The 17,668-nt window shown below is 44.2% G+C and overlaps 1 protein-coding gene across 1 annotated transcript in view; it reads left to right on the forward strand.

Annotated features, from left to right (window-relative positions):
* Positions 1-17,668, forward strand: part of DZANK1 (double zinc ribbon and ankyrin repeat domains 1) — a 55,226-nt gene that overhangs the window by 18,225 nt on the left and 19,333 nt on the right. The window contains exons 8-14 of the mRNA XM_040247991.1: positions 2,187-2,304; positions 5,013-5,126; positions 6,991-7,086; positions 9,264-9,428; positions 11,239-11,446; positions 13,718-13,821; positions 15,883-15,957. Of these exons, the coding sequence (XP_040103925.1) occupies positions 2,187-2,304; positions 5,013-5,126; positions 6,991-7,086; positions 9,264-9,428; positions 11,239-11,446; positions 13,718-13,821; positions 15,883-15,957 (880 nt within the window). The remainder of the gene's footprint in view (positions 1-2,186; positions 2,305-5,012; positions 5,127-6,990; positions 7,087-9,263; positions 9,429-11,238; positions 11,447-13,717; positions 13,822-15,882; positions 15,958-17,668) is intronic.

A 17,668-nucleotide genomic window follows, 5' to 3' on the forward strand; every position in this document is an offset into this window, starting at 1 on the left:
TTAATGACACTATACTGCATACTGAAAGTTGCTAAGAGAGTAAGTGTAAGAAGTTCTCAACATAAGGAAAAAAATTCTGTAACTGTGTGGTGATCGGTGCTAACACTGTGGTGATCGTTTTGCAGTATCCACAATTATTGATTGTTATGTTGTACACTTGAAACTAATACGGTGCTGTAGTGTCTCCTCTGTCTTTATTGGTTTTGTCTGTGGTTTTATCAGTTATTGAGGAAATTATACTGAAATCTATGACTGTAATTATGAGTTTGTCTACTTGTCCTTGTATTGCTTTCAGTTCTTTGTTTCATGTACTTTGAAGCTCTGTTGTTCAATATATAAGCCTTTTGGATTCCTATGTTCTATTGCTGAATTGACCCCTTTATCCTTACAAAATAAGCTTTTTTTAAAAAAAATTTTATTGGAGTATGGTTGATCTACAGCATTGTGTTACTTTCAGGTGTACAGCAAGGCGAATCAGCTATACACATATATGTATCCACACTTTTTCAGATTCTGTTCCCATATAGGTCATTACAGAGTATTGAGTAGAGTTCCCTGTGCTGTCTAATAGGTTTTTATTAGTTATCTCTTTTTAAATATAGTAGTGCATATACATCAATCTCAATCTCCCAGTTTATCCCTCCTCCTGTGAAATAACCTTTTATTAACCCTGGTAATAGTCTTCGCATAGAAATCATATTTGTCTGGTATTAAATCAGCATTACTGCATTCTTTTGATTAGTATTTGCATGGTGCATCTTTTTTTCATCCTTTTCTTTTTAACCTATTTGTGTTTCTCCAGTTAAAGAAGGTTTCTTTTAAACAGCATGTAGTTAGGTCTTGCATTTAGTAAATAGAAGAATCTCTGCATGTGGTGCTGAGCGTATTTATATTTATTCTGATTATTGATACGTTCGAATTTCAGTCAGCTGTCATGCTATTTGTTTTCTGTTTGTCTTACCTATTCTTTGTTGCCCCCCCTTTTTTGGCTTGCTTTTGGATTAATTGGGTATGTTTTATGATTTCATTTTATTTTGTATCCTTTGTTGGCTTATTAGCTATAAGTTTTCTTTTAGTGGTTGCCTTAGGGTTTATACTACATATTTTTAACTTACAGTCTGTCTTCAAGTGATGTTAGACCACTTCATATATAGTCTAAGAACTTCCAGTAACTGGATAATTGCAGCCTTTGTGCTAGCATGATCATTTATTTTACTCCTACAAGTATTATGAACTTCATAATACATTATTACTTTTATTCAATATCAATTTTTTATAGTCCTTTATACTTCTACTGTGGTAAAAATACAGTAAAATTTACCATTTTAACAATTTCTAAGTATACAATTCAATGACGTTAAGGACATTCACAGTGTTGGGCCACCGTCAGCACCATCCCGTTTCCAGAACTTATGCGTCATCCCAAACGGAACCCGGTTTGCCCAGCGCCATTGCTGAAAAGACCATCCTTTCCCCAAGTGAACACAGCTACAAAGGCTGCTGACTGTTGAGAGGCCCCGGTAGAGACTGGTGCAGGCAACCAAACAACCCAGTGCACAGTATGCAGATATCGTAGATGCTGCGCGGCTCAGCTAGGTCACAGGGTCGGGGCCCCGACCTGCCTGGAAATGTTTGGAGGCAACAGGCTGACTGACAAGGGAACCAGGTCCAGGAATCCTTTCACAGCCAGGTAGGCGGGTGAGGGCTGAAGGACGACGCAGCCGCCTAGGAGTGGGCAGACGGTGTTGGGGCAGAACCTCGGACTCCACGCAGGTGAGTGAAGGTGCAGGCAGGGCTTACCTGACAGGACTCTCCAGAGCCAGGTCAGAGTCAGAAAAGTGCACCATGGACATTACTGGAATTCGCAGGGCTCACCCTCACACACATCAAAGCCCAGGTGCCAGGAGGAGCCAGGGCCCCACTTCGAAGTGGGGTTGAGGCTGCTGATCAAACTGCTGCTCTACCCAGAAGCAAGAGGCACCTGGCCTCCAGGTGAAGGGCACCATGGTCCCAGCCGTGTGGGACTTTGTGATAAAATTGCTTAGAGAAGCACCTTCCGTCTTAAACTTGTTCCACTGCCTTTGAGAGCCTTCTGCTTCCTGTTTTGTTTTTTAAGAATGTTCAAATGCTTGTCGATGTCGTGCGCTGCTCAGCACAGGGCCGCTCAGGGGCCTCTTGTGTCGTAGGTGTGCCCGCTGCCTGGTGGCCCGCCCGTCGGACCCCTTTGCTCGTTACTGTCTGGAATGTGGCTCCTCTGTGCCTCCCATCTTCGGCTGCCGTCTGCCGCCCCCAGAAGGAGCTCAGGTGAGTAGCAGAATCCTTGAAGCTTCTTCCACTGGTCGATCTGGTCTGTATTTGCAGCAGCATAGCACCGGGCACACAGGAACCACAGATAGTTGTCGAAAAAATTATTGGCAAATGATTCTTGTTCTATTCAGATTCCTATTTAGGAATCAGAAACACATTTGCAGTGCCATTCCTTTTGTGTAGCCTCGAAGAAGCATAGGCTCAGAAAAAGACTGACATCTTTTGATTTCAGTGGTTCACTTATGGATAAATACATGTTTCCTACTCATATGATATTTCTGTTCATAACCAGGAGACAATATGGAAATATATTCTACAAATAAATGACCACAAGTACTAATTACAGGTCTGTATATCTGTAAAATACACCATTCTGTCCAAAGAAGCTGTTTATATCAGCTATAGATCGATCAGTATGTCTACATTTAAAAGTTTTAGCTGACCATAGATAATAACTGATATTATCCTACCACTAAGTGTGTAGTAAGTTAGGGAATTCCCTGGAAGTCCAGTGGTTGGGACCGGGTGCTTTTACCTCCATGGCCCAGATTTGATGCCTGGTCAGGAAACTAAGATCTTGCAAGCTGCACAGCTCAGCCAAAAAAAAAAAAAAAAAAAGGTTTGTAGTTAGTTAGAAAACATACTTGACTTACTAAAAATCAAAACCTTTACCTAAATGTGTTTATCTCTTATGCACTTGATACTTTGGGGTTCTTTTGGATTCAGGTTTACAAAATGATGCAGAAGGATCTGGGAAGTTTACTGAAAAATGACCATTTAAAAAGGATAGTCACAGGGTGGGAGGTGGGAAGGAGGTTCAGGATGGAGGGGGCATAAGTATACCTGGTACCAATTCATGTTGATGTATGGCAGAAACCAATACAATATTGTAAAGCCATTATCCTACAGTTGAAAATAAATTTAAGCATTTGGTAGTATCCACCAAAAATAAAAAGATAGTCACTGGGAAAAAGTCATTATTCAGTGAATTCAAAGTCCAGAGTTTTAGAATTGAGTTACACCTTCAAGCAAGAGGCTAGGTACTAAAGGGAGATGCTGTAGAAGTTAATTTAATTTACTCTACTCCCATGATATATTTTGAACTCCTTAAAGAAGGTGGTATAGCAAATAAAATATGAACAGGTCTCATTGGTTTGAATTTTCCCTGCTTACATATTTGTTGGTGCAGTGTCAAAGTTGTTTTTTTACTGGTCTGAAAACAAATTCTTCAAAACTTTCTTTGTTGTTACAGGGAGAAAAGGTTATCAGGGATTATAAATATTCAAAATGATGAGCTTTTGAACATCTATACTGCCTGTAAATGACATTTATTAACATGCCCTAATGTATAAACAGCTTCGTAATCTGAACTATTGAGTTCTTACCATGTCTTGCTCTCAGCTGGGCTTCAGGGACTTAAAGGGGTGGATCCTGCTCCTAGGGTCCCAGACCTAAGACACTCAGGGTCTCGTTGGAGACGTGCAGAGGGGTTCCTCTCAGCTCCAGAGCCACTCTGCATCGTCCTGCTGAAAGCATACACAGAATTGAGTTGTATTTGTTGATGAGTTACAGCATCAACTGATTCACCTTATCAACACATTTGTTTGTGAAAGTTGGGGATTGCAGTGGGACAGAAAGGATCCTGAGACTTGGAATGAAGGTGCTGGCTTGGACCCAGATTGAAATGCATGACCTTGATTTCCTGAATTTCTCTGAGCTCCATGCTGGTGGACAAGCTGGCCCTCCTGAGGAGGCTGGCCCTCCTTTCCTTGAAGTATATAATACCTCACCTGGGGCAGTGGCCTTGAAGGGAGACTCTTCTCAGGATTCACCACCACCTTTTTAATTCCTATGTTTCCTGTGTTGAAAATTTTTTTTTTTTTTGCTATTTTTAAAAGTTGAGTTTTTTAAGTTATTTTCTAATAGAGCCTGGTGGGCTGCAGTCTATGGGGTCACAAAGAGTCGGGCACGACTGAACGACTAACACTTACTTACTAAATAGAGCTCTAGGGAATACAGCAGACTCCTTAACTTCTCACAGTCTGTTTCAGAATAGTTTAACTTAAATCTAGCAATACACAGAAATTTCCCTCCTTCTAGAACTCCCTGTTAAGTCCCTGATTACTTGCTGGTTCATCAGTCGCTCAAAACAGGACCATGATCTCAGGTTGGTGCAGCCACGGTCCTCCCTGTTGGCTGGCCACTGAGCGCGTCATCTTGACTGAGCTCCAGATCCTGTGAGCCCTGGCCGCCAGCAGCCACAAAGCTGCTGGTGTTCACAGCCCACCCTGCTCTGACGGAGTTGGAGGAGGACAAGGAACAGCCCAAGCAAGACCCAGCAGACATGTGGGGTCCTCACCCGAGGTTCATTGCTTTTCAGTTCACCCTCTGTCTTTGGTTGGCTTTCAGAATCTGAAATGGTTTTTTTTTTTTAACAGTTTTATCCAACTTTATAATTGCCTTTTAATGTATTATAGAAAAGATTTGTCCATTTCCTTACTCCACTGTAAGCTATTTATTTATTTTTGTTTTCTTTACATCTCTCTTTTCTACAATAGATACCTTTTTACCTTAATAAATGAGTAAAAATGGCAATTATTTAAAAGAAATTTTTTACAAAAGTAAATTAAACCTTATATTCTAAGATCAATTTGTGCCTTCACGTTTTGCATCTGAAGACCAACCTGGCCTCCTTCTTCATGCAGATGGGCTTGTGCACAGAGTGTGAGAACGTGGTGCCCCTGAACACACCCATCTGTGTGGTCTGTGAAGCTCCCCTGGCACCACAGCTGCAGCCACAGGCCAGCTTCCGCCTGAAGGTAATTAAACGTGAGTCTGACAGTGTGAGTGAAATCCATAGAAATCAATGTTTGAGCAGTTAAACGTCTTTCTTCAGCTGATGACATTGACTAACAGTTGATGAGCTAATACCCATGAACAAAACCCACTCTTGTTTTTGGAAGGGCATCCGCCCAAGAGTTGAACTTGCCAACAGGATCTAAACATCAGGAAAGATCCATAGAAATGTGTTTCTCCAGACATGGGTTTGGAGGACAAATTGCACTGCAGCTCACACAGGTTTTTACTCCGTATATTTTTAAATTGAACATTGTCATTCATGTTGACTTGTAATCTTGTCCTAAAGTCACTTGGTGTTTCTGTTTGCTTTGTTTGATTATGGGTCTCTATCACCTAGAAAAGGAGGATTACAAGCTGTCACAAGGGTGAAAAAGTGAAGTATCATGTCGAACTTCAAAAACATCTTGTTAGACAAATGGCATCATGCCAGGAACATTTTGAGGGTAGAATCACTGAACCTACAACCATATCTTCTCTGCATTTTTGAATTTACGGTCCCACTCACCTCCTTTTTACTTGACCTCAAGTAAAGTTCACTACAGGATGAAATAGGTTTAATATAGATAACTTTGGGGATAAAAGAACAAAAAATTTCAGGAATAAGGGAAGTGCCCTTATTAAGTGCCCTTAATGTACAGTGAGAACTGTAACACCTCAGGGACTTCCCTGGTGGTCCAGCTGTTAAGACTCTGAGCTTCCATTGCAGGGGCCACAGGTTCACTCCCTGGTCGGAGAACTAAGACACCACTTGCTGTGGGGCATGGCCGCACTACCTAGGCTATGTTAACCATCTTTTCTGTTTTCTTGTTTGTTTGTGTGTGTGTGTGTGTGTGTGTGTGTGTGTATTACAACTTATCTCCAGCTTCCTGACTCAGAAGATTGAACTTACCACTCATTTTCTAAGACAGTCTTTTCACTTTTCCAATTCTAAGTGAGAAACTACAGAGCAAATCCAAATTCATATAGAACTAGATTACTTGTAAACATACAATCTTTTGCTTGTCTTGGGTCTTCCTGTCTATTGTTGAAGCCAGAGATGGAGAGCCTACCCAGGAGTACAGTTTCAACACTGAAAAAAAAAAAAAACAACTCGCACAGAAGCAATGTGAAAAAGTCAGTTTGCCTTCCTAAGGCCAGATGAATACTCTTTTTCAGGCTTTTTGTTTTTCATTTCAGGGTCTGCTTCTTTTAAAACTGTGTTCATTTGCCAGGCACTATTTCTGTTGTAATAATTTCTAAACCAATCCAGTTTCAGGGTCTGGTGTTAGTTCGTATAGGGTCTCCAGGCTAATGGACTGGAAAGACTGCTTGGTGATTTCTTTGCACAGCTGTTTTCTCATAGCAACACATTTATTTTCTTTTCTTGTGGAGGAGGGAAGTACTTTGATTTTTGGACTTAAAGTACTGAATAAGAGAAAGGGATTAAAAAAAAAAAAAGCATGATTAAGTAGATATGAAACTTCTCAATCCTGGCTTTCAAAGTGTCATGCCTTGAAATATAACCTAAAACTTGAACCAACCTACAGATGCCACTTTAAATTAACACAGCATATGGCTTCCTTTTTTGCATGGTGTGTGTGTGTGTATTCAAACTTGTGTTCCATGTAAGTTAATCAAAAGATAAGTTTTAGATGTTGAAATCATCAGGATATCTGACTGCTTCACGGTGGTAGATGCCTTTCATATTATTCCACATTATTAACACCCTTTTTGTCCTGGCATTACTACACTACTCAGATGAATGGGAGGAAAAATGAACGTGTTTCTCTGAAGAGATTAGAGAAGCACCGTGGAAACACAGAGGTCTCTTTCCCTGTTTTCAAGGAGAGAGTGATCTGCCGCGACTGCGGCACCGGGAACCCGGCTCAGCTGAGATACTGCGTCTCCTGCGAGGGGACCCTGCCATCCTCGCCACAAGAGGTGGGTTGACCGCACACACCTGTCCTGTATCTCAGTGGTCGATAAACGTTCATTGTTGATGATGAGAAATATAGTCTGCAGAGATGAGGGAGGAAGTTTGTTGGGGAGGAGAGGGGAGAGACCACAAGTGACTCTTGGTACACTGAAAGCAGCATTTCTGTGTGTGGAGAGGACACTGCACGCTCACCAGCACACAACTGTCTTCACAGTCTTCAGGAGGATTCCATCAAGTCGGCAGTTTCTTAGAATTTCATTTAGTGGCTTTGTGTGGAAGCTGGCGCAGCCGGTGGGGCCCCAATGGCCAGGAGTCATTCATGTGTCACTCACAGGCAGGCATGTCTGTTTTGGTTTTTGTTTAAAATTAATTTCTTTGAGAAAAATTTTAAGCTTTATTTCAGTAAAACACTTCAGATTCCCTTAGATTATAGCCTATCATTAAGCAAAATGTATATGTACTGGTTTTGTACTACGTTGCCAAATTCCAAATTTCTTGTCCTAGGAAAGCAAGCTGAAAAGCACAAGTGCTGGCAACGACTGTGTTATTTTAAGCAAAAATAAGTGCATTTTCAGCACTTCAGTGAAGTGAGGCTTTAATCCAAGAAAGACTCAGTTCCACTGTGTGCCTGTTCTTTTTTGAAGTTTAGCAAGTGGTGGGCAGCATTGCTTGAGTTTCCCGCCAGCTTATCTTGAGTGTTTAAAATGAAGGAATTGAAGTACAATTCAAGTCCAGTGATGAGGTTCTGTGTAGATGATCTATTCACGTGTATGAAATGATGACTTCCAGGTGACTTGCCCTGGCCTAATAATCCCACAAAGAAGTCATCATTTTCCAGCCAGTTTAGAAGAAAATTCCTGCTTCCTTGAAGCCGTTGCAAAATACAGCTCTCTGACTGTTTTGAGGGGTTGTTCTCTTCTCATTGACTTTCCATAAAGGAATGTGCGTGTGCTCTTTGTTCTAATTTATTCATTGGTGAGGCTATCGTAGTTTTACTTGAGCAGAAATACCTTATTTCCAGGGTTTGCAGTGGTTCAGGGCTCTCTTCCCTTCTGAATTTAGGAGGACACTGTGTAGACCTGCCTCTGTGGGTCCATGTCCACCTGTCCACGAGTGAGCAGAGGACGCTTGCCTGGTGATTGGTGTGGAGCCATTGTGGGGGTGTTTAAAACAGCTTCTTTGTGCCTCAGAGCCACTCCAGGCCAGGTGCCTCCTCCTCCATACCCAGGCAGAAATCACTTCTTAGGACTTGGGTCTCAGCCCCTGGTTAGTTGGGCTTCCCTGGTGGCTCAGTGGTAAAGAATCTGCCTGTCAAGCAGGAGATGTGGGTTTGATCCCTGGGTCAGGAAGATCCGCTGGAGAAGGAAATGACGACCCACTCCAGTATTCTTGCCTGGGAAGTCCCATGGACAGAGAAGCCTGGGAGGCTACAGTCTAAAGGGTCACAAAAGAGTCAGCACGACTTAGCAACTCAACAACAACAACCTGCTTACTTAAGAATCTGGAGACAGAGACCATTAGTTCTTTCAAACTGAGACTGTCTCTCATTGCTATTTTCATTTGCATTTCTTTGAGGTTAAACCTTTTCACTCGTGTATTGACTCTTGGTGTTTTTCTATGAATTATCTACTTACCTTTTTAATAAAACACTCAGAATTATTTGTGGGAGTGTCTCATGTAAATAGTATAGGAGGTTTCTTGTGAAGGGCTAGTCTCTCCTCATCCTGGTCCCTTGGCTCCTACCCAAGAAGTCACCACTTCTTTCTGCTTTCAGCCATTGGAGGCATGACTAATTAACGGTAGTTTAATATGAACACTGACCCGGTGCTTTGCACCTGGCAGTTTATCCTGTTAGTAACCTTCTCATTTTCTCCATGAGTTCATAACATTACACTGTCTTTGTGTACTGTGCTAGGTTCAGGCCATCCCCTGGTGCTGGACATTTAAGCTGTTTCCAGTTACTTCCTCTGAATCCACAATCCTGCAGGGAATGGTCTTGAATATACTTCTTAATGTATTTGTTCATCTGCAGGATAAATTCTAGAAGGTAGAACTGCAGAGTCAAGAGAGCATCAGCCTTTCTTCTTTTGATGGCTGCAGTTGTATGGGATGGGCGTAAGCTGTATGGGAAGACTGTGTCTCTAATATTCATGAAAATTTGAAAGTATTTTCTGTCCTCTAGCCTAGCGTTCCGACTTGCTACTCAGTTTGCTTTAAATGTGGGGCCAGCAATCACCCATCTGCTCGCTTCTGTGGCTCCTGTGGCCTTTATGTGAGGTCCTTGGCACGACCCTACATGGAGAGCAGCCTGGCTCCAGCTGCTGGAGAACTTGGCCTGTTTGCTGAGGTGAGGCCTCCACGCTAGTAAGACCTGGTCCCGGGACGGGGTTTTAACTCTGAATTTGTGTGCCCGACCCTGTGAGCCAGCCCAGGGGACGAGAGCCAAAACACTTAGACCCTTCTCGTGGACTTTAACTAGGCGTACAAATAAGTTCAACCAGTTTATGTTTTCAACACATTGATTGCTTTGGGATTCAAAGATAGGCATTTACAGATACTCATATATATATGAATAGATGTGATATTCATAGATATCCTAGTAAGAGATATCCATATCAGGCAGATATTCATAGATATGCATTTATCTACACTAAGTTGAAGCCTAACCACATATGCAAGGCAACAGATGTCATTGCATGCGTGCTCAGTTGCTTCATTCATGTCCAACTCTTGGCGACCCTGTGGACTGTAGCCCTCCAGGCTCCTCTGTCCATGGGATTCTCCAGGCAAGAATAATGAAAGGGGTTGCCATGCCCTCCTCCAGGGGATCTTCCCGACCCATGGATTGAACCCACATCTCTCATGTCTCCTGCATTAGCAGACGGGTTCTTTACCACTAGCACCACTTGGGAAGCCCCTATAGATGTCATTAGGGAGATTTAAAATACCTGAAATAAAATGTATTTTTTTTCTCTTGAATTTCTTATGTAGCACACCAAGAAATTTCCCCCTGCTCTTTTATATTCTAGAAAACTTACACTGGGGTACATAAAATTGTTTTTGCCACTTACAATAACTGAGCATATTTGAGGAAAATCTCCCAAGACTATTTTAAGAAGGACTTAATCTCTAACCAGCTTCATGTTAGCCATTTGTGGATTTGTCTGAACTACAGAAAGACTTTTCAAGTCTGTTCTCCTCTTTAGATTCTTCCTTTCATCAGAAGAATTTGTGAAGATCGGTCATTTGTAGAGAGAATACACATGCACTCAGCAACTTTGCATCCATTTTTAGGGAGTTCATGCCTTTTTAAGTCTGAGTCCTAAGTGTCAGTCATTTCAGTCATGTCCAACTCTTTGCGACCCCATTGTAGCCCACCAGGCTTCTCTGTCCATGGACTTTGCCAAGCAAGAATACTGGAGTGGGTGGTCATGCCCTTCTCCAGGAGATCTTCCTGACCCAGGGATTGAACCCGACTTCTCTCATGTCTCCTGCATTGCAGGCAGATTCTTTTACTGTCTGAGCCACCATGCCTTCTTAACCCAGATTAAAACACAGATACCACGACTGCCAATAACCCAGCTGGCATGTTTGTGCAAATGAGACACGTTTTTTCCTTAAGACACTTGACTGCCATCTGTTGGAAATTGATTGTAATTTACTAATTTTGTTGGACATTTTCTTCCATCTACCAGAAAAATTGTCCTAATATGCAAACATACAGCATCCACCACGTGAATATCACCCCTTTAGATGCAGTGCTCTTGTGCAGTGTGCAACATATACAACATTACATGAGGGTCTTTTCAGTCCCCCAGGCCCAGAGGACGGAGAGTATCTCAGAGAAAATGCTGGTGCCCAGTAGCTGAGTGTCGATGGTCCACTGGATTTAGAGTTGAGAGGACAGATTTCTTCCAGGCCTCAGGCAGTAGGACAGTCAGTGACCAGGGGTGGGGCTGGCTTCACAGATCAGGCTGGGCATTGCTGGGCAAAACAAGCAGGGAAGATGAGGCAAGACCTGGAAACTTTTTTTTTAGTTCAAAGTAGTGTTTTGGAGTTACTCTTTCTTCTGATTAGGGCTGTTTTCTGTGAGTAAAATGGAAAATGAATTAATTTATGTTATAATTTTTTTAATGTTTTCTGTCTTGCTCACATAGCCTCGACCTGTCTGGCAGCCCCTAAACGTTCCTCTGCCCAGGCCTGACGCTGGACCTAAGAGGGATGTGGGCACACAGACCACCGGCCTGTTCTACCCATCGGGGACCCTCCTGGCGAAAAAGGAGCTGGAGGTGGCTTCCCAGAAGCAGAGACAGGAGAAGACGAGTGACCACAAGCCTCTCCTCACAGCCGTCAGCCCGGGGAGAGGTGAGACAAACACTTCTGTGCAGGGCACCCACACTCTCAACGAAAGAGAATTTCCTTTTCTTCCTTGCGATTTATTTTTTATACACAGGAAGTGCCTTTATTTTTCTGTTTCTAAGTAATTTTGGTCTGAGTGAATAATAACACTTCCTTAAACATTTAGCGTGTTTTGACCCCTAACCCCATTATCTAGTTTGTAAATGAAATAGCGCATAAGACTTTGTATACTAAGATACAAATGTTGGTAGTCTGCATCGCTGTTGCTGTCTGCCATCAGCTCTTTTTAGTGTGGTGAAGTTGACCTGACATGAATGTCACCATCCTCCCCATTTTAGAGGGTACAATTCGGCAGTATTTAGTACATGAGCAGTACTGTACGACCATCACCGCTCTTCCTCTCCTTTTCCAGAACATTTTCATCTCCTCAAAAGTAAACCCCGTATCTGTAAGCACCACCCTCTACACCACCACCCGCAAGGGTGTAGTCACCACTCGTCCGTTTCAGTCTTTATGGATTTGCTTATTTTGGATGTATAAATGGAAGCATATGATGTCTTTTGTGACCAGCATCTTTCACTTTGTTGTTGTTCAGTCGCTCAGTCGTGTCCAACTCTTTGCATCCCCATGGACTGCAGCATGCCAGGCTTCCCTGTCCTTCACCATCTCCCCAAGCTTGCTCAAACTCATGTCCATTGAGTCAGTGATGCCATCCAACTGTCTCATCCTTTGTTGCCCCCTTCTCCTCCTGCCTTTAGTCTTTCCCGGCATCAAGGTCTTTTCTAATGAGTTGGCTCTTGGCATCAGGTGGCCACAGTATTAGAGCTTCAGCTTCAGCATCAGTCTTTCACTTCGTATAATGTTTCCAAGTTTGTCCATGCAGCATGTTTCAATACTTCATCCTGTTTTTATAGCTGAGTGATATTCTATTGTGTTTGTTCATCAATAGTGGACATTTGAGTTGTGTGGCTTTGGCAAGGTCTCTTTCCCTGACCACTGCCAGCCTTTAAGTTCCACATACTGCTGGCCGATTGCATTATTACTTTCCACAATGCTCTAGGGGTGCAAACTGCTCTACAGATTGATCCAGCTAAATGTGAGGTTTTTTTTTTTTTTTACATGGATAGTTTTTGAGGTCAGTGTTTGAGATATTTTTCAGACTTCAAGAGAGCTTGTCTTGCTTAGCTGTTTATTTCTGTGCTTCTCTTTGGTAAGATGGCCAGCCTGTGGTTTAACTCCTGTCTCTAGGCTCCTCTTACTTGCTTTCTACCACATCATTCACTGTTATCCTTAGGCCTTAACATCCCCTCCTGTGGGGGCTGTGGCCAGCTGGAGGGCCCTGCCCCATCCAGAGCAGCAGCTGCCCCTTGGGCCCAGGCAGCTGAGCTGACACAGAAGGGCAGGCCTGGTGCTGCCATGTGTCACCCACCTGCAGATGAGAGAACAGACACATGTGAGATCTCTCAAGTCTTAAGTGGTGGCAATGAGTTAGAATTATTGTAAGCCAACTGGAAAGAGGCAAAAGGAAGCTTTTCAGAAACATTCTGCATATTGACGGGGCGTATATACTTGCCAAGACTCAGACTGTACCTTTAAAATAGGTGTATTTTTAATAATAAGTTGTTTCTCAATATGCTTAATTTTAAAAGAGTAAAAGACTCCCTTGGGATTTCCCTGGTGGTCCAGTGGCTAAGACTCCACACTCTCAATGCAGGGGCCACAGGTTCGATTCCTGATCGGGAAACTAAGGTTCCCCATGCCTCCCGGCACAGCCAAAAAAATAAAATAAATAAAATAAAAAGATCCCAGATATGGCAATCAAAATGTCCCACTGGAATTCTGTAGTATTCTATGATTGTTCTTAGTTGCCCATCGTGTCTGACTCTTTGCAACCCCATGGACTGTAGCCCTCCAGGCTTCCCTGTCCATGGGATTCTCCAAGCAAGAATACTGGAATGGGTAGCCATTCCCTTCTCCAGGGTATCTTCCTGACCCAGGGATCAAACCTAGTTCTCCTGCATTGCAGGCAAATTCTTTTACCGCCTAAGCCACCAGGGAAGCCCATTCTATGATTAATCATGTGCAAAAAAAAAAAAAAATTAACCAGGAACAGAAAAAACGGAACTTACTCCAGTACATAGTCGAGGTTCAGTAGTAAAAGCTATCACAGAGTTCGGCCAAGTGAAGCCAGCTCTCTGAAAACACATGGCGTGCTGGTCCTTCTCTGCCTTCACCTCGGAGGAATCATCCGTGTGCTCGGTCTTCTCTCCTCCTCAGGATACTGGAGAAAGCAGGTGGACCACATCTCTGCGCACCTCCGGTCTTATGCTCAGAACAACCCTGAATTCCGAGCCTTGATTGCAGAACCCAGGATGGGAAAGGTGGGTGGACTCTGAGCGGAACTTCCACACCAACTGTCCCGTGGGATCGGGCTGAGGTTGCCCCCAATGACTGTCCTGAAACTTTACTTGGCTTGCTCTTTTTCCTTCTCCTTCCCTGCTTTCCATGCCTCCTCACTGTCCTCCCCACAGCTCTGCCTCCCTCAGTCACTTGCCACCCGAGTCTTGTCCCAGGGTCTGGGCACCTGACTGAAGATGGTACATTGTGAGCGTCTCATGCTTCTGGATGCCACAGGCTGTGGGATTCTGAGTCAGAACCATTATACCTAACTGTAGGGTTGTGTGTGGGACTTCCCTTGTAGCTTAGATGGTAAAGAATCTGCGCACAGTGCAAGAGACCCGGGTTCGATCCCTGGGTCGGGAAGATCCCCTAAAGAAGGGAATGGAGGGTTAGACTCTAATGAAAGACTAGTGTAGTATAGCCACATTGGCACTAAATCCCATCCCTTTTCACTCGCCCTTGTGGCCATAAGAGTTACCAGGAAATTTGCGCTCAGTACGTGCATCAGGTCCTCCACCTCTAGTCCTCTCAACATACCTACAGTGGGTAGCCTCACCTTGTGGCAGTTTTGAAAACGTGCCCACAGATTCTTTGAGAGTCTGCCCTTCAGAGGATGGAGTCTGCGTCCCCTCACCTTGAATCTGGGTGGGCTTGTGATTGTCTAACAGACTATGGCAGAAGTGATGCCTGGGCCTCCTGAGGCGTGGTCATGCAAGCCTTCCCCTGCTTGGGTAATGGCACGCTCACCACCAGCACTCTCCCATGGAGCCTGGCCACCCCACTGTGAGAAGCCCAAGCCATGCCGAGTGGCCGCACACGGGGGCTCCGTCTGCAGCCCCAGCGGAAGGACCCCCACGTGGTCCTGCCTCATGTGGAGCCAGGCAGATGACTGATGAGACCCTGGTCATCCCGGCCCCTGAGCATGGAGCCACCTCTTGCCACTCCAGTCCTTCCAGCTAAGACCTCAGGCATGGAGCAAGACAAGCTGTCCAGGCCATGTCCTTTGGAATCCATGAACATGATAAAATGGTGGCTATTGAATGCCACTAAATTTAGGGGTTTTTATGCTGCAGTAGATAATCAGAACAAGCCTTATTTGACATCCAGGAAAACTGGCTCAGGGAGCTTGGTAACCTTCCCGGGACTACACTCTGGGTCTCAGGGGATCAGGATTTGAAGCAGGTCTGTCAGATCTCAAGGGTACTGCTATTATAAAGACACATCTATGAGAAGACCTTTTCCTCCGTCATGAGGTCAGAAGAACCTTTAAAAGTCAGCCCAGCCCACTCCTCTGCCACCAGGTTAGGCCAACATTGAAACTGTGTCATTGTCAAGTATTGCTAAATTTCTTTTTATAATCCATTCTGGTGGTTTGTGAATTCTTTGGCCCAGTCTAGGGGTCTGTAGGCTATGACCCGTGGGGTGAATCTGGCCTGTTACCAGTTTTGTAAATCATGTTTTATTGGATCACAGCTGCACTCACTCATTCATTTACTTATTGTCTGTAGCTGCCTTTGTGCTACAATGGCAAGGACCCTATGGCCCACAAAACCTAAAATATTCAGTGTCTGATCCTTAAAGCATTTGCTGAGCCCCATTGATCTAAATTCCTTCTGGCACTTAGAGAGACAGCAGCTCACCTGAATATCTGGTCCTTGATTGCCAAGGACCTGCCCCACCCCCACCCCAGGTTACCTTTTCCTAGTTGATGACTTGCAGCCATGTGACTTAATTAAAGTATGTCTCCTGCAGAGAGTATAAATTTGAGTCTTGCTTTCTTAACCAAATCTGGCAGTCTTGACTCTTTGATTGGCGTATTTAGTTTGTTTATGATTAATGGAATTATAGGTAAGTATGCATTTGTGTCTGCCATTTGCTCTTTGTGTTCTGTTTCTTCGTGTTTTTTCTCTATTCCTGCTTTCTTTTGCATTAATGAAATAATTGATTACATGTACAGTTTGGTATCTCAGAGTTTCTTGGCCTCAGGGCCTTGAGTCCCACACTCCTGGTTGCAAATTCTCTCTCTTACTTTTTTTTACAAGCTCATCTCTGCTACTGTTCATGAGGATGGCTATGAAGTCAGCATCAGGCTGAATTATATTCAAGTCTCCAACAAGGTGAGTAAAACTGTCAAAAGTTATTCATTTGAGAACTGACTGACCTAGAAAAGGGTAGCTTATAACTTATTGAAATGCTTCTACATAATCGACAGAAAGGAAGAGTTTCCAATAACTGTAGCCTAGCAATTTCATAGAATTAGATAAGTAACTGAGCTAAACCTCAGAGAATCCAGCTTTCAGGCACATAAAAATGTCATGAGAACAGGAATTATCACCCTATTGGTCCTTTAGTTCTCTGGTTACTTACACTCACTGAAGTCTAGGTGAAAGGCTGACACAAGTGTTTGCTATATGTACTTTGACCTCTTTGCCCATAAAAATAAGCCAAACTTTGTGGCCATATATCCCTTGCCCTGCCCTCTTATGTGGTAACTGGAACATTGTCACAGAGCCTGTGTGTGACCAACACTAATTGACGGATTCGGCAGCTTTAGTTTCATTTGACAAGAAGTTACAGTATACGAAAAGAACAATGAATGGATTGAGAAGGTGAGTGAAGAAGGCAAGGAAAAGAAGGGGGAACTTGCCCGTGGGTGTGACCTGGCAGGATAGATGCCTAGGCCAAGCCTAAGTCACAGGGAGGCTGGGAGCGGGATCCCATGGGAAAATGCACGTGAACATGCTCTGAAACCAAGGAAAGTGCTAAATGCTGTGATTTCTGTTATGTGGCTGCACCAGAACTTAGGCTGGGATGTGCTTCAGGAGAATGGGACTGAGGGATGCAGGAGGTAGGCTTCGGGGGGCTCAGGGTGGTGGAAGGCTGAATGACAAGGGCTCTAGCCTGATCCACCAGGAGCTCTGGCATGTGAATTACACCACCTTTGTCCCCAGTTGAGGTGGGGGGAGGGGCATAACCACTAGGGCAAGTCAGCACCCACCTACTGGGGGCAGCTGGGGACGGGGGTCAGCCATGAGTTGTTAGCAGCCAGCGTAGCAGCTGGGATGGTAGCTGACTGGTTTAGGGGAACTGGGAAGCCACCATGCGTATCTACAATGTGTTGTCCATCATGTAGAAGTGGGAGAAGTGTCCCCAGGTTCACACTATGTTTCTTCTTAGCCTGTGTGTTCTGTGCTCAGGAAGTAGTGGGTGGCCCCATGGTGGGGTGGGCAGGATGCCACACTGTGCAAGTGGTCCAGGTGGATCAAAATTCCAGGTCTGGCCTTCGTCCCACCCATCCTGATTTTACCGACATCCACGTAACCTCATTTTACGTTCTGGTCATAATATTTCCACTTTACAGATGAGTAAACTGAGGCTCAAGGTTCCTAAGATAGTAGGTGACAGCACCAGGATTCAAGCTCTGCAGCCTGAGCCTGCCTGTCAGGCCCACCTAATTCCAAGACTTGGGAGGGCGCAGTTACATACACGTTGTATAGAGGGGCTGGGGCAGCTGCGGAAAGGTGGGCTGGCAGGAACCCGTTTGGAGGCTGTTGCCATGTTCCTGGTGAGAGAACAGGGGCCAGACCAAGGCGTCGTTTAAGAGCAGAATGGACAAAGCATCACGGTGAGGTCAGGGAGATGTCCAGCATGGCCAGGCTTCAGGCTTGACCGTCCATCATTAACAGAGAGAGGGGCCGGTGAGCAGGGAGACCGTTCTTTCCGCTGGGATGCGGCGCCGTTCACTGTGCGTGAATTTTTTCATTGGCCAGAACTTTTACCTGAACAAGGCGATGAATTTCAGCGACCACTTCCTGAGCAGCATCACTG

The sequence above is a fragment of the Oryx dammah genome, unplaced genomic scaffold, assembly GCF_014754425.2.
Source record: "Oryx dammah isolate SB20612 unplaced genomic scaffold, SCBI_Odam_1.1 HiC_scaffold_10, whole genome shotgun sequence".
NCBI lineage: Eukaryota > Metazoa > Chordata > Mammalia > Artiodactyla > Bovidae > Oryx > Oryx dammah.